Raw genomic sequence first — 21,892 nt, 5'->3', positions numbered from 1 at the left:
ACTTCAGCATCAAAACCCCACCCCTATTCACTAGGACTGTATCTAGGACTAGTTCTCTGGCCCACCAGGACATTAGTTCATGCAATTAAAGCTCAGACTCTGAACTCCCTCCCCACTGCCCCACCCCTAGTACTGGAGATTGAACCCAGAGATGCTTTACCACTGAGCTACATCCCCAGGCCTTTTTATTTTATATTGAGACAGGGTCTCACTAAGTTGCCAAGGCTGGCCTTGAACTTGTGACCCTCCTATCTCTGCCTCTAATAGCTGGTATTATAGGAGTGTACCACCACACCCAGTTTGAGAGCCCTCTTAATTTCCATCCGCTATGAATGTCCCTCTTTCTTCCAACCATATAAATGTATATGTATATGAATGTGTAATATATTATTGTTATACTTGATTCAATATTTCTATTATTTGAAATGGGAGGAGAGCCTGTAGTAGCTCCAACCTTGTGAACAGAATCAGAAATGTGCGTTCTTTAAAAAAAATAATTTAAAAACCAATAAGGTTTGTTGTTATTTTTAGGAGCTTTGTGAATTACCAAACTCCTTGAGCCAAATTTCCAGTGCGCCCTTAAAACCAAACAAGCTGTCAGACTGGAATTATCTATTCTTTTGTCCTTTTTTTAATTGCAAGTGTTGCTTAGCCTTGCTTGAGGGAAGCATCTCTACCCAAAGTCAATTCTCATGCGGTGCCTCTGGCAGCATCAATTGCTATTACTGTATGCCACACAGCACAGCACAGGTGGTCAATGTCACTGACATGGCATATCTGTAAAAATTTCTTGGATGAATGAATGAATAAATGAATGAAAGAACATCCCAGCAAGATGCAGGCAGCTCTTTGACAATTCACTTGTAATCTTTAAACCCCACATACACAGAATTTGCCTGTCATCAGAAAGAGTAAAACAGACAGGAGGAAAAACTGTAAACAAGTCAAAATAAAAGTAAGAGATGGGTTTCCAACTGGTTTTATCCCTCACAGAATGTTAGAGCCTGAACGGGTCTCAGGGATTACCCAGTCCCATCTGCCACCCCGAGTACAAAAACCACGGCCCAGAGAGACTGACCCAAGAGCCATCATGACAGCCTAGGCGCCCCATGCTTTTATACCATGTCACATTGCTCAGTGTCCTCCAAAGTCTTATGGAACAGGCACAGTGAGTTTCCTTGGGAAGCCACTCCTGTGCTTGATCCTCAAGGAGACAAAGAATACTCAGTGTTTAGCATATATTTTAAGTCACTTAGGAACAAATGGGTATTCCAGAGCAAGTGTGGGCAGCAAAGCAAAGAAGGCTGAGGCCACAGAGAGTTCATGTAATTTTCACCTTTGGGTCACTTTAGATGATGGCGATGGAAGGATAAGGGAGAGCGGGGCTAGTGTAGAGGTGCCTGGAACCTCTAGAGATCTAGGAAGCAAGAATTCCAGAATTCTCCATGTCACTGTCTCATTTCAAAGAGAAGATTACACACGAGTTAAATTGTGCTGTAGCATCTCAGTGTTCAGGAAGCTATTTTTACCCCCCACCCCCTCTCTTCATGCTGGGAAGAACTGGGACAAGAACTCCTGCCCTCTCCTCCTGGTTCTGCCCTTCCCTCCACCCTCTTGTGGCTCCCTGTCATGGAGGAGCCATCATCCTCCAGGTCAGAGTTTAGGACATTCCCTGAGCCATGTTCACTGGGAGCCAAGTCGCTGTGCTTTGAAGGTCAGCTGTTTTCCTCTGGAACTTCAAGCTTTCAGGTATCAACTAGGCCAAGCCAGGCCTACTTCATGGGCAGGTCCAGCCATGTCCTCTCTCTGTCCGTCTTTTCCACCTATCCCTAGGTGGGTAAACCAGTGCTAGACAGAGCTCTCATATATAGAGGGAACATACCAGAAGTTTCACTTAGGTCTCTTCTGGTCTATAAAATGCTTCCTGGCTCAGGTTTTCAAAGAATCCCAGAAACAGTTGGGAAGACGTGGGGTGAGTCTTTGGGAACTTGCTCAGATACCCAAAGTAGTCCCTTGTCTATTTTCCTGAGGTTGGCCACCCTAGACAGGAGGAATGAGGGAGAAAAGTCAAAGCCCCACCCATGTCCAACTCCTACTGCTCTCAAAATCAGGGTCTCTCAAATAGTGTGCTGAGATATTAGAAACTCTTGGCCTTCGAGTGACCAGTGGGACTTGGAAAAGCAAAAGCCTGAAGGACAGCAATCTCCATCATGAGCATCCTTGGTAAACTGTGTCACATAAATACCAGCATCTTCCATGTTGTACCACGGTATGGAGAAAACTGGGAAGTCAGAACAAAAGCACGTCCTGCCTACCATCTGCTCCTTTAATCTCCAAAACACAGGACTCTTCCTGCCATCAACATCCCCCTGTCCTCATGCACCAAGCCCTCATCAGAGAAGTCAACCAGATTCTCGTCATCAAGGGCTGTGCAATGGAGCTGGGCGCCTGAGACACCTTCCTATCACTGGAAACTTCTCCAGTTGGGAGAGGGAGTTCCCAGGGTAGCCTCTGAATAATAGAGATAAATCTCAAAGCCACAAGCCCATCTTCCTGGAGCATCAAATGGGAGAATCTAGGAAGAGCTGCCTCTGAGTGTCTGGCGTTTTCTTAGTTTAAGTTTGAGCTATTACAAAGGCTGCATTCTTTTTTTTTTTTTTTTTTGAGAGAAAGAGAGAGAACTTTTTAATATTTATTTTTTAGTTTTTGGTGGACACAACATCTTTATTTTTATGTGGTCTGAGGATCGAACCCAGTGCCCCACGCATGCCAGGCGAGCGCGTTACCGCTTGAGCCACATCCCAGCCCCAAAAGGCTGCATTCTTGAGCCCCATGGTCACAGCCCCTACAGAAATGCACGGATTGGCATGTGATCATTCTTTTCACCTATAAGACAGAGCCCGGCAAAATCTGTTGCAGGACCTCTAAGTGTATCATGGAGGACTGTGGCCATTGCCTTGCAGGGCCTCCACTGGAAACCCATGTAAAAATTTCCTTCCATTCTGTCAGAAAAAGATATGGCTTCCCTTTTGACTCAGCTACCCCACTCCTCAGTTTATACCCAAATGACTTAAAATCAGCATACTACAGTGACTCAGTCATTTATCACTGTTTATAGCAGCTCAATTCACAATAGCTAAACTATGGAACCAAACCAGGTGCCCTTCAACAGATGAATGGATAAAGAAAATGTAGTACACATACATAATGAAATACTACTCAGCCTTAAAGAAGAATGAAATTATGGCATTTGCAGGTAAATGGATGGAGCTAAAGAATATCATGCTAAGAGAAATAAGCCAAACCCAAAACACCAAAGGCCAAATGTGGATGCTGATCTGTAATGGGGGGTGGGGATAGGGAAGAATGAAGGAAATTTGGATTATTCAGAGGGGAGGGAGGGGAGGGTGTAGGTGTGGGGGTGGGAAGGACAGTGGAATGAGATGGACATTATATACATGTATAAATATACTATTGGTGTGACTCTGCACCCTGTACAGCCAGAGGAATGAGAAGTTGTGCTCCATTTGTGTACAATGTGTCAAGACACATTCTGCTGTCAGTATAACTAATCAGAACAAATTTAAAAATAAAACATTAAAAAATGGCTTCCTTTGAAGAATTGGCCTATTTCACTCAGTGGACAATAAGCACACAAATGATTGTGTTTCCCATCTTACTTTAGCCATCAGAAAGTTCAGGATCAAATTTGAGCTCCACTCTCGTAACCCCAGGGGCTTTTTTAGAGTTGGGTGCAGGGATAGGTGGGAGAACAGACAGAAAGGGGAGAAGCAGTGCATCATGGGACCATGATTCCTGGGCAATACCATGGACCAACGAAACAGGCCAGCCCCAGACAGGCAGGTAACCGACTCCAAGGGTACAGTGACATTGCATGTACTTTAGCAACAGTCTCCTAGTCCCCCAACCATCCGAGTCTCTTTACAGCAATCAGAATAATCTACTAATCTCTATTGGATTAGATCCTGATTCCCTTAGTTTAAAATTTTGTGCAGCCTTCTTCCTCTCAAGACACCACCCAAGGCCCTGATCCTGACCCTTCATGTTCATGCCCCACCTCGATAACTGTCCCACATACCACTTCCCACCTCTCAAGCCTACCAGCCCCGTGGGACATCTTGTGGTTACTGGATCAAGGACTTTGCAGCCTCAGGTCTTTGTGCAGGCTGTTCCCTCGGCCTGGGACACTGTTCCCAACACACTTTACCACCTTACCACTTTTGGCTTTCCTCAGAAACATGCTCTGGAACCCCCACCTAGCCAAGGTCCCACTCTCCATTCTCATCACACTCTGGTCCTCTCCTCAGAGCTCCATCACACTGTAACTATCAGTAATGACCACCTCCTTCCACCTAACTCTTCCTTTCCCCTCTGTTCCCCCACCACTGTGACTGGTGGTGTTGTGTTGATATCTGTGTGTTGATATCTGTCTCCATCACTCTCAGGTCAGTGCTGGGAACCATGTCTTTTTTCTTTCTTTTTTCTTTTTCTTTTCTTGCTGCCAATTCCCCAGGACTTAGCATAGTACTGGCATAAAGGAGGTCCTCAATGAATAGTTGCGAGAATCAATCAGGAGGTGTCTCTACCTGCAGGGACAGGGAGCTGACACCAGAGGCATGTCTACACTCACAGAAGGCAAGGAATGGAGAATGTGGCCATCTTACTGAGCATATCATTTGGGGCATGCTGATGAATCTCTCCCTGCCTCAGTTTCCACATCTGCTACATGTCGGTAACAATTAAGATAAACTCTGCCTTTCAGGGTTATGTGAGTCAGGGACTGTGTCAGAGGTCCTTGGAGATCATTAGTGATCTTCAGTTACTCATCACACTCTGCCAGCCCCATACACCCCAAGCTGTGGCCCCTGTCGGCAGGACACAGGTCTGTTTAATCACCTCCTTCTTCATGCTTCCCAGAGGGACTTGGTACTGAACTCACAGGCAGAGGATGCAGGAAACTGTCTGCAGGCAGTGGGGCTGACAGCAGCCACCAATATCCAGACCTCTGGCCCTGGCATCTTTGCCTGAAACCGAAGCCCTGCCCTGTACACTGGAGGAGCTGGTGTTACTCACTGGCCCCCAAGACCTCGGAGCCTGCAGCTTTGCTGGTCAAAGTGGTGGCCCCTGCAGCCCTGGCTGATGCTCTCTGCCCACCCTAGTGAGGATTCCAGTGGGAGAAACAGCCTCTCAGTCCCTGAAGCTGCAGAGTCAAAGGTCTTCTCGTTTTGTTGCCTCCTCTTCCCTATTCCCTCCTCCCACACTGAATATATGACAAAGGATATATTCTACCTGCAAGCCTGCAATGACAGGAAGTTCACTACTTCACAAAGAAGCCTATTCCCTTGTTTGAAAGCTTGCACTATTAGAGTTCTCTTAGTCTATCTCCTTTCCTGCTCCTATCTCCAAGTCTTCCCTTCTTTAGATCAAAAAGCCCAATTCCTCAATTCAGTTATCTCTCCTAGGAAAGAATTTTCAGTGCTTCTCATTTTATCTGCAAGCAAGGAACTCACTCTGAGCATAACCTGTGACAGGAAGGGCAGGGTGAAAGGAACAGACGAATAGGACTGTCACCACCCTAGACCTCTCCTTATCCCTCCAGAGACCACACTGATTTGAGTGGCAGCCCCGGCCCTTCTAATTCATGCTCAGCTCCCAGGATGAGTAAACTGAACCCCAAGATCCCAAGATCGTATCTCCAGGCAACTGCCCCCTCTAGGAATCAGTGGACAGCTTGGTTCTGGAGCCAGGCACCTGGCTTCCAATCTTGGCTCCACTTTACTGTGTGCCCTTAGCTAAGCCACTGCACTAACCTCACCTGACCTCAGCTGTTCTGACTGCACAATGGGATGGCAGGAACTGTTGCAACTTGATAAGGAGCTGGGGCCACTGTGGTTCTCCTAAAAATAGGGCCAGGCACGTGGTAAGCGATGAATACACATTAATCACAGCAATCCCATGCAGGGACTAAAACAATGCATTTATGGCATCTTCTCTGGGAAATACCAAACGGTGGATGAGGCTGGTCCAATGGAAGAACCTAGAAGCCCTGGTGACCCTGGAATGGGTGGCTTCCAAGGAGAACAAGGTCCCAATCATTGATGAGGGTGGGAAGGCATCAGTGGTGGCTGAGGGGTTCGTGGAGGCAAGGCTGAAGATAAGGAAAGGATCCCCATCACCAAGTGGGGATGCTGGTCAAGGACTTGAGATCAAGGCCCTGGAGGAAATATTTCTCTTCTCTCTGCCCATCAACGAGTCTGAGATCATTGGCTTTTTCCTGGAGGAAAAGGTTTTTTAAGATCATGCCTGTACAGAAGCAGACTTGTGCTGGCCAGCAGGTGAGGTTCAAGGCATTTGTTGCTATCGGGGGCTACAATGGTCATATTGGCCTGGGAGTTAAGTGCTCCAAGGAGTTAGCCACTGTTGTCCAAGAGGCCATCATCCTGGCCAAGTTCTTCATTGTTCCTGTGCAAAGAGGAGACTGGGGGAACAAGACTGGCAGGCTCCACACTGTCCCTTGCAAGGTGACAGGACGCTGTGGTTCTGTGCTGGCGCACCTCATCCCTGCCCCCAGAGACAATGGCACTGTTTCGACCCCCGTGCCCAAGAAGCTGCTGCTGATGGCAGGTATTGATGACTGCTACACTCCTGCCAAGGACTGCACTGCCATCTTGGGCAATTTGGCCAAGGCCACCTTTGATGCCATCTCTAAGACATACAGCTACTTGACCCCCGATCTCTGCAAAGCGACTGTGTTCACCAAGCCTCCCTATCAATAATTCGCTGACCATCTTGTGAAAACCCACACTGACTGGTTTGAGTGGCAGCCCCAGCCCTTCTAACTCATGCTCAGCTCCCAGAATGAGTAGACTGAACCCCAAGATCCCAAGATCATATCTCCAGGCAACTGCCCCCTCTAGGAATCAGTGGACAACTTAGCTGTGCTATAGCCCAGTGCTACCAGCCCAGGTTCTCTGTACAGAGGACCCAGGCTCCAGCTGTGGCTTCACCATAAGGGTTTTATACAAGAAAAATAAAGTGCATGAAACATTTTTGTTTTAAATGCATTTATGAGCTTAGACAAGGAGCACATTGGTGCAGGCTAATGAGTCAATACAGACCTTTGAGGGCAGGCAGATAGGATTTAGAAACAAGCTGAAGGAATGTTCCACGCAGGGAAACAGTGAGCAGGAGCTTAGAATGTGAACATTAAGAAAGTAATAACAGCTGCAGTTCCTGCCAGAGCACGGCAGAGTCACCCTGGTGCTCACAGCTCATGCACATGCACACACATGCCAGTCCCAGGAGAGGTGAGGCCATGGTCAGCAGTGCCCTCCAACACGGAGCAGCCCAGCCCATGTAGGGCAGTGAGGGCTCAGGCATGACCAGAGCTGAAGCTTCTGTGGGCAAGCAAAGGGACATGGGGCAGTGAAGGGTCACCAGGGGGAGGGAGGTCTGGAGCTGGGTTTCAAGTGTGGGGGAAACCACCAGGGTCTCCTGTGTGGGGAGAGACTTCAGGAAGAAAGATCCAACTGTAGCATCAGGGACAGGATAAGAGGCAAGAGGCCCCAGGGAAGGATGCTTCCAAGGCAGGTGGAACAGTCCAGGCCAGACGGCCCTCTGGGGTTTGGGTCCCCTCTGCTTCTCCAGCCCATCGTCCCTGACTCCCTTTCACTGGGTGCACATTCTCCCATACTCTCACCTCCAGACCTTTGCCCCCACCATTCCTCTTTCCCGCCATTCCTCTGGCCTAGAATGCTCTCTCCAGGGCTCCGGCTGATCTGGATTCCACCCTCCCCTCAAGACACTAACGGCACTTCCTCCAGGAAGCCTTCTCCTCTTCCATCCTGGCCCCACCCCTCCGCTCCCTCTTCTATCTCCTCCTGGTAGGACCAGGACCCACCCGAGAGGAAAATGTGCTCCCTGGAGGGAACTGTGTCCGGAGCCTCATCTTTTTCCCCTTTTCTGACTCATGGTCAGTTTGAGGCCATTCCTGATGACCACACTCGGTCACGCTGGGAAAGGCAAACAAGCCCCTCTTAGGAATAGGAAGCCCACGGGAGTGGGCAATGCTAGAACCTGGCTTGGCCCACCAACCTGGAGAAATGCCACCGTTCAGAGGGCAAAGTGGCTCACGAGAGCAGGAGGCACTTCTGGTGGCTTTCTCTGTTAGACAGGGGACAGGCTTCTCCCGGGTTAACCCCCTATGACCTTTGAACTTCCTAAGAGGTCAGCAGCACGTCCCCCTTCCCCAGCTGTCTCTCGTCTCTGGCCCGATGGGAGGGAGGGCCCACGGCCCGTTCCATTTTGCGCCGGTATTGATCTGTTGGCAGCAATGGGCTGGATAATTAGCCAGGAATTAGGGTTTCTATTACAGCCAGGAGGCTGCTCCAGCTGATTTATCACCTGAATAATTTACTGTGATTGAAAGGAAATTAAAATGAACTCCATTTGACAACTGTGAGCTTTTATGGGCTTTAGTGAAGGCTCAAAAGCCAGATTAATAGCCTGGTGTTGGTTAATAGTCTGCCGAGAGTAAATACGGCAGGCTGCGTGCGCTCAGCCGCCTTCCTGTGGTGGCCGGAGGAGGGACCTGCTCCGCCAGAGCCGGCGGGTGACCACGACAGCATCAGTGCAAGTTTTACTGAGACAGATTCCACTGCTGGACACACACACACACACACACACACACACACACCACACATCTCCATCTCTCCCTTTCTCTCTCTCTCTACCAACAACTGCTTCACTCTCTCTTTTTTTCCCTCTTCTCCTCCAAGGTGAATTTTACTCACTGCACATGTAGGGAAAACAATTGCTTTTTCAATAACCATTTTGAAAAGGAAGCATTTCATTGCCCCAGGAGTTGGTTTCTGTTAACCCCTCAGCCAGGGCAAAGGGTTTACCAAGTTTCCCTATGAAAGCCTGAGCCTGGTCCACCCACCTAGGGCAGAACTCGGTGGGAAAAGCAGCAAGATAGCATGGAGGGCCCTGAGCACATGACAGTGACAGGCAGGACCCCAGCCCGGCCTTGAACAGGAACAGTTCCTCCCAGCTGGTGGGGTGGGTGATTTGGCAGGATGAGACCTCTTCAAGCTAGTGCAAGTCTCTGGGGGTCCCAGAATAGCAAGTAGACTCTGGCTGCAGCAGGTCAGTCAGAGAACCATCCCTAGACACCCCCCAGGGGCATGGAGGCCCAAGGAACCATCTTACACAACATAAGGTCAGAAGATTCTGAGGTCAGAGTCCAACCCTGTGGCCTCAACAATCCTGAAAATGAGGTGAACAATCTGGGGAAAATTCTAATCTGTACCATGGGACACACAAATCTTACCCAACCTGTTCAGCAGGGATTTAAATTGAAGATCCAATGAAAGACCTTGGAAGACTGAAGGCTCTCCTGCCTGTGTGAGGAAGGTCTCTGTAGCAAGGTATTGCTGCTGCTGCTCTATCCCTCACCAAAATCGTGATGACCTCAGCACAGATAAGGAAACTGAGGCTCAGAAAAAGAGTGATTTGCTCGACAGAGCAGAGCCAAGACTCGAATCATCTCCCCCAGTTCCACGGCTAGTAGGTACTCTTTCTTCTTTGCCACACTGCTCAATGAAGGTGACAGCAAGCCACCATCTAGGCCACTAGGCCACAGAGACACAGACTGAGACAGCTAGATCTGCTGGCAAATGGAAGAGGTGACCGGCCTCCAAGGGCAGCAGCTCAGGGCCCCCTTCTGGTGCCACTCCAGGCCCCACAAGGCAAAGCCTGTGGAGCGAGCAAGAGGGGGCTCAGGGAACCTGTACCCTTGACAAGCATCCCTTCCCCATCTGCAGCCCTTGCTCAAGCTGTCATTTGTCCAAAGCTACTGAGAATCGGGCGCGAGGGTATGTCATTCATAGTCCAGTGCCTGTGTGTGAGGGCAGCCCAGCGGCCTCACCTTCCATCTCTCCTCATTACAGCACATTACAGGGAGGTGAAGCAGATTAACTAGAAAACACTGAGTCAGTCATTATCCTGCCACCGGGTCTGCCCGCAGGCCCTGCCTCAAAGCCCGCACAGAGACAGGCCCGCAGACGTGCCTGTGCCATTCTGAAGGACACTGCTAGAAGTGAAGTCCTTCAGGTCCTGAAGTTTGTGCTTCAGGTCTCCTCCCTGTAATGTCCCCCATCTCAGCATGAACCCATCAGGCCTGTCCTCCAGGAACCCCACAAGGTGCCACCTCCACCACGCCATTGTCCTGGACACTCCCAACTGAGGCGGCTTCTCCCTCTCTTTCAACACTTCAGGACCCACAGAACCTTCTTCCTTGTCCTGTGGCTTCTCAGTCCATGACACAGAAGCTGAGTCTATGGCTCAGAAGCTCTGAGACCGGACAGAGCTGATGCCTGACTGTCACCTCTGTCCCAACAGACCTCACGTAAGAAATGGGTGGTGTCAATGAACACCTGTGCAAGTAGGTGAATGAGCACTGGGGTGGCTTCTGGGCTCCTCTGATTGCAGAGCCCTGCAGCCTCTGCCCAGTCCTCCTGGACACCCTAAGCTAAATGAAATAGGACACAGATTCTGGGTGTCCACGAGAATCATGGGAAAGGCAGAGGGAGACTCTGACACTCAATGTCTGCAGTTAGTAAATACGGGCCTCACTGAAGGGCCAGCAGCGGCATGCTGGAAGGTCAGGCTGTGCCGAGCTCTGGACCCTTGCCCTTGACCATGAACTTGCTTGGCAACTTCAGGAAGCTCTGTTCTCTCTCTGGATCTCTAAAAATAAGGGAGTTGAAAGCTTGCCTCCTTTGTCCCTGCTACCCCTAAAATTATGTGATCCTGTCAATGGTTAGAAGATCATTCTCTCCTGGACTCTGAAGGCAAAGGTGGTCTCATCTGGAAAGTTTTCCTGATAAAGTCCTCCCTCCCTCTCCTCCTGTGACAGGTGAAATGTGGTTTCCACCACCTCTCAGAATGGCTTGGAGCAATGGAGCGAGGCTGTCTGTGATGGAAGCAGATTCTTCTCCCTAAAGCCCAGGCTCTAGAGCATGGGGTCAGCTCTGTCCCCACACACGTCCATATCATTCCCAAGGGAGGCGTGGCTCGGCTTGCAGGAGAAAGGCTAACATCCTCACTGTAGTCTACAAGCCCAGCCCCTCTCTCCAATATCACCTGCTACCCTGTCCCCTGAGTCCCAGACACACTGCTCTCTTTCCATCTCCCACCCCTGCCATACTCCCTCTCACCTCAGGGCCTTTGCACTTCCATTCACTCTGCCAGGCAGTTCCCCCCACCCCATATCTCTTCTCTTTGTTCTGCCCAAACGTCTCAAGATTCAGTGTAAGGGCATTTCCCACGGTGGCCTCCAGGCTGGCTTGGCCTCTGCTTTAGGCTCTTGGAAAACCTCAGATATCTCCTCAGCACCAAGCCCACCCACGGTCCATGGCCCTTTGAGTAATTCTCATGTTTTGTGATTCTCCTACAAGTCTGTAGGCTCTGAGAGGGCAGGCCCAGGCCTGTTTTGTTCCCTGATGGACCCCTAGTGCCTGAATCTGTGCCTTGCACATAATAGACACTCATCGGTGTTTAAGTGAATTCATAAGGGTGGCCTTGAGCAAGCCGCTTTGCCTCTCTGAGCCTCAGTTTCCCCATCTGAAAACTAGGTGGCTAAATGGGCTATAAAAACCCTTGTAGGAACTGCCCAGAGGAAGCCAGAGTGTCATAAAATGGTAGCTCTGTAGGCCTTGCTCTCTCCTGGGTGCCCAAGATCTCTAGGACCTTGCTTCTCCATGGGACTTTGCACACATGGCCTGCCATGTTTTGAAGGGCTCCTTGGGAAAACTTCAGAAGCAGCATCCAATAGCATCTAGAGGAAGCTCAGCAAGACCAATGTCTACCCCCAGAACCAGCTAGGAAAGTTACTGCTCACAGGGTCTCCCTGACTAGGTCCACGGGGTCCACTAAAGGGGTCCTCTCAACAGCTGGAAGCAAGTCTGGGTTGCCCAGGCCTCAAGGAACCAGTCGAGATCCTGGCTCAGACGGGGCATCAGGAAATATTGTCCTGAGTTGAATCTGGTCCTGCAGGGACCTTACTTAGGCCCTGAACGCCTCCTCTGCAGCCACAGGCAGTGACTGCCCTTCTGCCCAGGCACAGCGGGCTGCTGTCCAGTCAGGAAGTCCTCCTGCTTCCTTCCCTCTCCTCCAGTATCCAGGTGGGAGCTTGTCCAGTGAGAGACTCCTTCCCTTCCAGTCTCCTGGATTCCATCTCTAAAACATGACAGGTGACCTGACGAGAGGCTGGCAGTGGGGTCCTCTCTAGTACCTGCCCACCTGTGCTACTGACTGGAGAGCCCCCAGGCCCTAGGGTGGTTACATATTTTGACCATCACCATGATTGAGAGGATAAAGACCCAAGATTACCTCGACTGGCCCAGAAGGTCATCATACACTCCTATCCAAAGAGCCCTGGGAAAGGACACCCATCAGCAACAGCAGAGCAGCCAGACAAGTCATGTGCCCCTGGCTGGTCAGAGACACTGGCACCAGGGCAAGAAGCCTCAGAGCCCCAAACACGCCCCTCTGACCTCGTGGGGGTGTTGTGACTGGCCAAGCTTGGCCAAAACAGTGAAAAGTGTACTCGCAGTAGAACCCACCGGGCTCTTCTCCACACCCTGCCAGATGCCTCTGCTTCTGGGAGAGTGACCTGCACTTCGGTGGCAGGGTTGGCCAGCTGAGCGAGGGGCATACCTGCTCGGGCTTGATGGGCTCCGTGGTGGTGAAGATGTCTGAGTAGTGCTGCCGCTCAAACACGCGGTCCAGGACCTCCAGCTGCTGCTGCGTGAACAGGTCTCCCCGCATCTGCTTCCGGAGGAAATCTCTGCCTGGAAGTGAGTGACCATTCGGCACCGGAGAGTCCTGAATACCTTGGATGGCACGAAAGAGGAAAGGTGAGTAGAGGTGACACAAGGTGCTAAAGGAAGACAGGTCAGACCCTGAGACTGGGAAAAGGGCCCAAGAGAGCCTCGAGCCCAGCTCCCTCCCTAACGAGAAAGGAGCCACCTGGTCCTAGGTCACCTGCTGGTGACCACAGAGCCAACCTCCCATAGGCACAAGCCAGGCACCATGCAAACCCCCTTTATATATATGTCACCCCATCTATCCACTCAGTGACCCCCAACGTATTTCTATGATTAGGCTGAGGCTTGAGTTTGACCCCTATGGGATCATGTGTTGGAAGCTTGGTCCTCAGTGTGATGGTACAGAAGAGGTGGGGCCTAATTGGGAGGGCCTCTCCCCTCTTTAGCTTCCCATCTGGTGATGTTATGTGATCTCTTCCCCTCAGATGTGTTCTCATCTATGGTACCATCTGCCATGAGGCCTTTACTAGAGCCAAGCCAATTGGCTTGGAACAATGTCCTTGAACTTCAAAAACTATAAGCTAAATAAAACTCTTTTCTTTATAAAGTTACCCATCCTCAGGTATTTCATTATGTGCTAACAAAAAATGGACTCATCCACTAAATTATTATTTTCTCCATTTTGGGGATGGATGCTACTGAAATGACAAGAAAATCAAGACCTAGAGAGATCAAATGAGATTTTGCCTGAGGATTAGAGCTCAGGTTTGCTTAGTGGCTTAGACACCAGATGCTAATGTCTCTCCTATACTGAAGACCCTCCTTGGAGTTGATGTCCTCACCCTGTGCTGCGAAGGCTGTAGAGAAATGGGCAATCATACAATTCTGGTGGGGGTGGTCACACACCTGTGCTAGACAATTTGACAAAAGCTATCAAAATCACAAGTACATGTTCCCTTTGATGGAGTGGCTGCACTTCTGAGAATTTATATTATAGCTAGACTTACATATATAACAAGTGATACATGTACAGGGTTCTTGGAACAAAAAACTTGGAGCAATAAACCAAACTTTATTGACAAGAGATTGGTTAAATAAGCTGTGGCATACCTGCATAAAGAAAAAGGGTACAGAAGCCGAGATGAATAAGAACTCCCTCTAGGAACTGGTACAGAAAGATCTTTAATGTACTTTGCTATGTAACAAATAAGCAAAGCAAAGCACAGCACAGTGTGTAAAGTACACAATGTTTATGTAAAAAGGAAAAACATATGACTTCATATCATATTTATATTATTAATATATACTTATGCTATATTGTCTAATTTTCTATTATACAAAATATGATATTTTATGAAAAATATTTATAAAATAAAAGATACAGATATGAATGATGCGGAAGAAACATATATAGTGGTTATCCATTCAGAGGTTGGAACTGAGTGGTCGGAGGAGGTGGAGTGGAGAGAGAGTTCACAGCTGCTTTTTTACTTGAATTTGTGAATCTGGATTGCCTAAAATGTAATTTTTAAAAGTATATGTTTAAATTCCCTGGGTCCTGTTGTGTTAGCTGTTCACACTGCAAGTCTCTGGTGATTATGCTTACATTTCAAAGAAAATATTATAAGTTATCAATTAAAAAGCAAATGGTTCATTAAAACAATAGAAAGTCACCAAAAAAAAAAAATAATAATAACCTAACATTACATTTCAAAGCCCTAGAAAAAGAAGAACAAATCAACACCCAAAGAAGTAGAAGACAGGAAATAATTAAAATCAGAGCTGAAATCAATGAAATTGAAACAACCACAAAAAAAAAAATTTCAAAAAATCAATGGAACAAAAAGTTGGTTCTTTGAAAAAATAAATAAAATTGATAAACCTTTAGCCAAGCTAACAAAGAGAAAGAGAGAGAAAACTCAAATTACTAAAATTTGTGATAAAAAAGGAAATATCACAATGGATGCTACTGAAATACAAATGATAATCAGAAACTATTTTGAATATTTATACTCTAATAGAAAAATCTCAAAGACATCCACAGATTTCCAGAGATATATGACCTACCCAAATGGAATCGGGACATAGAAAATTTAAACAGATCAATTTCAAGTAATAAAATTGAAGATGCCATCAAAAGCCTACCAAGAAAGAAAAGTCCAGTGGGCTGGGGTTGTGGCTCAGTGGTACAGCACTCGCCTAGCACATGCAAGGCCCTGGGTTCGATCCTCAGCACCACATAAAAATAAATAAATAAAATAAAAAAGGCACTGTGCCCATCTATACCTAAAAAACATAAATAAATATTTAAGAAAGAAAGAAAGAAAAGTCCTGGACCAAAGTTGCCAAGTCATGTCCCTTGTATTCAATAAGATCTAGTAACAAAGTTTAAAACTGCTGTGAGCCTAAAAGTTACCATCTACCTGTTTTAGTCTACAGAAATAATTATTTTACATTTTTTAAAAAATGGGATGAAATATCTTTTGTGAATCTTGGACTTGACCTGTTCACAATGAAAGCAAGCAGGGAGGGCAAAGGTGCCCTGCAAGGACGTGGCCTCAGGGGGCCACATCATCCCCTTGGGCTCTCTGGGACCATGCTGCCCCTGCAGAGCTGACCAGAGGGCTATGGAAACGCAGGCCCAGAGGCAGGGCATCCGCCTCCACTGGTGGGAAGCTGCAGGGGCACCAGCATGGCTCGGCTGCTACTGAAAGGTGCCCTTCCGCAGGCCTTGTCCAGCCCTCCCCTGCCAGCACAGTGCTGCCCTCTGCTTCCTCCAGCCTCTCAAATCCCCACCAGGTGGGGGATAAGGCCAAACCAAGGCAGCAGGATGTCACTCCACTCTGGCCCAGGCTCAGCCAGAACCTGGTGCTTCTTCCCCTGCCCATTTGCAGTGCAGGGTCTGACATTTGAACAAAGACACCATTTTGGGGTGTTCCTATGCATACTGGCCTTTCTATGCATACTGACCCTCTACAGAAGGGTCTTCAGAAGTGGCTCACAAACCCCCTGAGAACACAGATCCCATATGGATTTTTTTTTTTTTCAGTATTGGGAATTAAACCCAGAGCCTCAGGCACACAGGTGAGTGCTCTGCTACTGAGCCGTTTCCCCAGCCTCCCACATCCATTTGGACCCAAGAGGATGTCATAGGCTGGGCCACAGCCTGAATGACCAAATACCCCAACATGTGGGCCAAGGGAGAAGCTGGTCTCTCTGATCAAAATCCCCAACATAAACCTAGGCCTCTTCTGGCAGCCTGTGACGCTGGTCTTCTGCAAGACTGGCGCCTGCTCCAGCCACAGGATACCATCTCCAGAGTCCTTCTTCCATCATGGCCCATCCCCATGAGGACCACTCCCCCACAATTTCACCAAGATTAGCAGGATGTGGGAGCTCCAGCCCAGGCTGTCTGGCCAGAAGTATTCTTCTGTTGGTCAGCACTCAACAAATGGCCGTATTCTCAAAGTCCTATGCACCTATGTGTACACATATGTGCACATGTACGCACACACACACACACACACATACACAGGAAGATGGACCAGCCTGCTTCTACACAGCTACTGCTCCACCCAGTCATCCTGGCCCCAGTTACTTCTGCCACAGTCTGACCTCAACGTCAGTCCCCAGAGCCCTGCTGACTTTCTCTCCGCCAGAGCCCACATGTGTTTTTAAGAGACTTTTTCCCTGTCCACCTACTTCAATTAACCTCTCAGCCTGCACCCTGCCAGCCAGACCCCAAACTCCTAACGCAGCCTCCTTCCTGTCAACTTGCTACCCAACTGCCACCAAGGCCTCACTCTGCTCCAGGTGGGCCAGGCCCCACTCCTGCCTCCCACTCGTCCTTCCCCACCAGATCTGCCAAACCTGCCTCTGGAGGGAGGCCTCTCCCAGCAGGCCAGGCTCCGTCTCTCTCCAGTGGCTTCATAGGCTGGGCTCTTAGTTTAGAGCCCAGAAGGGCAGAGCTTCACCTCCATGGAGGAGGCTCAGGGAAGGTGGCACTCAGGATTCCTGCAGGCAGGGTCCCTGTCTGGTCACAGAGTAGGGCCAACAGAGTAAAGGTTCAGGACACAGGGCAGGCTTAAGTGTATGCACAGGGAATCCTTGGGGACCCTCCCCTGAGGATACTGCATGTACTCCTGTGCTCCTGCGACCCAGGAGGGGTATGGCCTCACCTGGGCAGAAGCCAGGAAAGTCAGGCTCCAACTAGAAGTAGAGGACGAGGGTGGGGTGGAGACTGCTCTACAGGCCCTGAGATAAGGACAGGAAAGGAACTGAGGGAGAATGTGGGGAGGCTGGAGGGTGGAGCTGGACAGCTCAGAGGGCACCAAAGATCTGAGCCTTGTTGAAAGAACCATGGGGAGCCCGGGGACGGGGTTAGGGGCTGAAGAAACAGCCACACTCTCATTTCTCAGTCCCAGAACTGAATTGCTCACTCCTTTCCAAACTTTGCTCCTAAGCCTCATCTTTTGGTAGATAGCAGGACCCAGCAAAGACGAGGCTTTGCATTTTGTGGGTGTTTGGTGCTGGAGTCAGCCCGTCTCCTGCAGGAGAGGTGACATGCTCAGAAGGAACATAAACCACTCTTCACTGACCTGTGTCCTGTTTGCCAGGACAGACATAGCCTGCAGGCAGCCTCTTCTTCCAGCTCACCCTCCTTCCTGCCCCAGCCTGTTCTCCATCTCCCTTTCTTAGGGCTCTGACCAATTTCTTCCTTATTTTAGAAGCCAAATCCCCTGATCCTTGAAGCCCACGTTGGGCTATTAGCTACTTTCAGGGAAAACACTACAGGCAATTCATCTGTGTCTCCTCCAGGAGAAAATCATGAATGACTTGATAATAAATAAATGAACGACTTGTAATACCTGGGACAACCACCTTCTCTCTGCACGTCTGGTCTGCAAATGTCAGGACTCCTCCACCTGACCGCACTTGTTCATTCACTCCTCCCTGAACCAAGCTCAATACATGTTGATGTGAGGGACACAGCAATAGGCAAAAGCCAATGCAGCCTTTGTCCTCGTGAAGAAGGAATGTTAACTGAAAAATAACTGGAGCCAGGTGTAGTGGTGCTTGCCTGTAATCCCAGCCACTTAGGAGGCTGAGGCAGAAGGAATGCAAGTTCGAGGCCAGACTCAGCAACTTAGTGAAGCCCTAAGCAACTCGACAAAACCCTGCCTCTAAACAAAATATAAACAAAGGCTGGGGATGTGGCTCAGTGGTTAAGTATCCCGGGGTTCAATCCCTGGTTTAAAAAAAAAATCATCATCATCATCATCACATCATCACATCATTGGAAGTGCAGGTGCAAGTATCAACCAAGACAGGCTCTCTGACGAAAAGGTCCGTGGGTCTGAGATTGCAGGGACACATGACCTGCTTCTGGATGCCCACATAGTAGGTGCAGTGAGTCTGAATCACATAGATTATATGCTCAGAGGCAGCTACAGAAATGGACACCAAAAATCATCCCCTGCACCAGGCAGGTCTGAACCTCCAGGACCCTGATATAAGCTTCCCTTGCATTCTCCTGCTGCACTGCAAAGATGCTGTCTGATTTAATTGGAGAATGTGGTCTTGGAGGCAGAATCGCTACAGAAATGCTCGGACCCATTTTATTCCGGGGAGAAAAATCTAAACTCACAATGTGAATGGTATGTTTAAATATACGGATAGACCCGGGCGAAAGTACAAAGGTATACAGGGGCAAGGTATCTTTAAATCTTTTTTTTTTTCCTACTCCAAATCAAATAATATGTAATAGACCCAGTGCTGGGCTTAGTCAACCATGGCTCGTAGAATTAACATTCTGGAAGCTAGCTTCAGGGGTGCAAGGGGCAGGAAGCCCCGTCTCAGGGAGCAAAGAAATGCTGGCTTTAAATTTCAGGTTAAACCAATGTTATTCACAGCCCGGCTTTGAAGCTAAAAGCTTTACACAATCGGGTCTGGTCACGCAAAGAGGGAGGAAGCAAAATAGCCTCAGATTCCCATCTGTCAGGAGAAAGCTGTCTCTTGTGTGTCTTAAAAGATCATAAACCCATTGCGTTTTCTTCAGAGCGCAGCAGATTCGGGGGTTTTGCATTTTTCTTGGAGGGTTCTGGTTTGTTTCTTTAAAAATCATCATGCACTTTATGTCTGCAGATGCTCACTGGGAGGAAAAAGATAAAAACAAACAGGAGTCTCCAAAATCCCTTCTGGCATCATGGCCTTTGGGATGCAACCTCACTGGAAGTCCAGAAAGGAGACTAGAGCCCCTGGGTCAGCCTCCAGCTTTACTCCAAGTCCCATTTCTCCTTAGGGCCCAGGCAAAATCCAGAGTGCTCACAGAGCCTCCTTCATCCTCACAGCTTCTCCTCAGCATGGCAGGGCGGCGGCAGGGCTCAGGGGGAAAAGTGTTGGGAGCCAGCAAGTCTGACTTCTAGCCCCAGCTCTTATTTGCTGTGTGAGCCCTGGCAAGTTACTCTCCCTCTCTGGACCTCAGAGGCCCCATCAGTAAACTAAGGAAGCTGAGTGAGTTATCTCTGACCCTTTCCTCCTTCAAAATCAACCTAGATTTTGCCTACTAGATATATATATATATATATATATATATATATATATATATATATATTTTTTTTTTTTTTTTTTTTGGTGGGGGATAGATACTGGGGATTAACTCAGGGGCACTCTACCACTGAGCCACAGCCACAGCCCTATTGTATATTTTATTTAGAGACAGGGTCTCACTGAGTTGCTTAGCGCCTCACTAAATTGCTGAGGCTGGCTTTGAACTCATGATCCTTCTGCCTCCGCCTCCCGAGCTGCTGGAATTACATTAACTTCTTTTCCCATTTTGATTGTGCAGTCTTTGTAGGTGACCTCACCCCTAAATGATCCATTACACCCCCTAAATGATTGCCTTAGTCCACTGAGGCATCCCATTCTCCTTGCCAATACCTGGTTTAGAAATGGATATGTATTTAAGGAGAGGCTTGTTGTGGGGGCATCTCACAAAAAGTTGGAGACAGGAGGAAATCTCTTTTTCTTCACTGTTATAATTCATCCTGACATTTTTTGAAATTGTGATGATAACTCCCAAATCCCATTACTGTTTTTAGGCAATACTATCCTCCCAGCTTAGCCCAGGGTCCCAAGGCCTCCCCAGGTTAGGCCATTTTGCCACTTCCAACCACAGCTCTGGCACTCACTGGGCTCCCGGGCCTACTGCCCATGGGGAGAATGACAGAGAGAGCCAGATCCTGGCAGAGCATCTGCCCCAGCAGCTCAGAGCCATGGTGACCGGGAAGAGTACACAGCTAAGACCTAGGGCATTTCCAGCTTGGGTCAAGTAAGCCCAGGGAGCTTGGAGTCAGTCTCCTCCTGTGACTACAGTGGCTAATTCTAAAAGCAAATCCAACCAAGATTGAACCATGCTAATTTGCAACTTCAAGAAATTATTTTAGATGCAACTTTTAAGAAGTTTGCTGAGGGCAAGTAGCTGTAGACTATCTGCATGGGAGGGGCTAGGTATGACCATTGGTGACAAAAGGGGAAAGGGCCAGGGAACTTGTTCAGAGGCCACATTAGCAAAATTTAAGATTGAGAGTGGGACTAGAGATGTAGCTCCATGGTAGAGTCCTTGCTAGCAGACGCAGGGTACTGGGTTGAATTCCCAGTAAAACACACACAAACACACTCACACACACACACACACACACAGGGGGAAAAAAAAAGATTGGGAGAGTTTCATCTTTCCCTAGAAATAATGAAGGCGGCTGACAGAGACAATGGGAACACAAAGGTCTCTGGGCCCCTGGATGGAGCACCATTAAGTGCCAGGTATTAAGTTATTATTATTATTATTATTATTATTATTATTATTATTATTATTATTGGTATCCTTTCATTTCTTAGATCCTCAGAGCATCTGTGTGAGGTGTGCATTCTAACATCATTTTTTTGTGTGTGGGGGTGGTACCAGGATTGAGCCCAGGTGTGCTTAACCACTGAGCCACATCCCCACCCTTTTTTATATTTTATTTAGAGACAGGGTCTCACTGAGTTCCTTAGGACCTTGCTCAGTTGCTGAGGCTGGCTGTGAGTTTGTGATCCTCCTGCCTCAGCCTCCTGAGTTGCTGAGATTACAGGCATGTACCACCACGCCCAGACTCTGATACCACCTTTACAGATGAGCAAACTGAAGCTCAAAAGAGTTTGATTCACTGAGCCCACTCAGCTCGTGGCTGGGGTTTGTACCTTGGCCTCTAGTCTGCAGATCCATTGCTCATTATACTCCTCTTGATCTTCATGCCTCCTACCAGGACCAAAGCCCTCAGTGTCCTCATCTGCATTTTGCAAGGACTTCTGTAAGGACTAAATGAGATCATCTTCTGTAACAGGCTTATTGTGCTTCCTGGAGCAATGTTAGCTGCTATCATCATCATTCTCATGAGGAAAACTGTTCCAAGACCCCTAGGACAAAGTCCAAGTCCCCCAGGCCTCCATGATCTGTCCCACTTAGGCAGAGTCACCCCTCCATTCATCCCACAGTGCCACCCCAGGAAGTGACTTGTCAATCCTTGAGTGTCCCTTCATCATGCTCTCCAATGCCACCATTCATTCTGTTCCCTCTTTGGATGTGTCCTTCATCCCTGCCCATCAAGTCTCAGCCTAAAAACCACCTGCATCCAAGTCCAAGGCTGAATGAATTGCCCTTTCAGTGATCTCAGAGGAGGAAAGAGTGGAACAACCAAGGGTTTATGTTCTACCTACTTCTAAGATTTGAAGCAGTTTGTAAAATGTTGTACCAGAGAGGACGATAAATGACCAGAGCTCAGCTGAGCTCCAAGCTTCCGGGAGTTCACACCAAAACCAAACCTCAGCAAGTCGTATGTTGTTCAGACTAATGACGACAACCAAAAAAAACGCCATTCATCCTTCTCCTGAAACTGATCAGAGCTTCTGTTCTCTGCATGGTCCTGTTTTGGGGGCTGAGGGTATGCCAGAGAGGACTGATAAGCAAGAAGGGGACCTGGAAGAGAGGCCAGCTGAGCCAAGCA

General features: G+C 48.5%; 1 protein-coding gene and 1 pseudogene across 4 annotated transcripts in view; one reads left to right on the top strand and one right to left on the bottom strand.

Moving 5' to 3' along the window:
* Pax5 (paired box 5) overlaps nucleotides 1–21,892 on the bottom strand; it is a 193,722-nt gene that overhangs the window by 118,076 nt on the left and 53,754 nt on the right. For all 4 annotated transcript variants that reach the window (XM_046457254.2, XM_046457256.2, XM_046457255.2 and 1 more), the window contains one exon: nucleotides 12,742–12,917. In XM_046457254.2, coding sequence (XP_046313210.1) covers nucleotides 12,742–12,917 — 176 coding nt within the window. The remainder of the gene's footprint in view (nucleotides 1–12,741; nucleotides 12,918–21,892) is intronic.
* Nucleotides 6,151–6,860, top strand: LOC124101281 (small ribosomal subunit protein uS5-like; annotated as a pseudogene).

Source organism: Marmota monax, unplaced genomic scaffold (genome assembly GCF_021218885.2).
Source record: "Marmota monax isolate L192 unplaced genomic scaffold, Marmota_monax_Labrador192_F-V1.1 WCK01_AAM20220418_F8-fsc00069, whole genome shotgun sequence".
NCBI classification, from domain to species: Eukaryota; Metazoa; Chordata; class Mammalia; order Rodentia; family Sciuridae; genus Marmota; species Marmota monax.
Note: the sequence above shows the minus strand (reverse complement) of the source record. Positions and strands in the feature narration are given on the sequence as shown.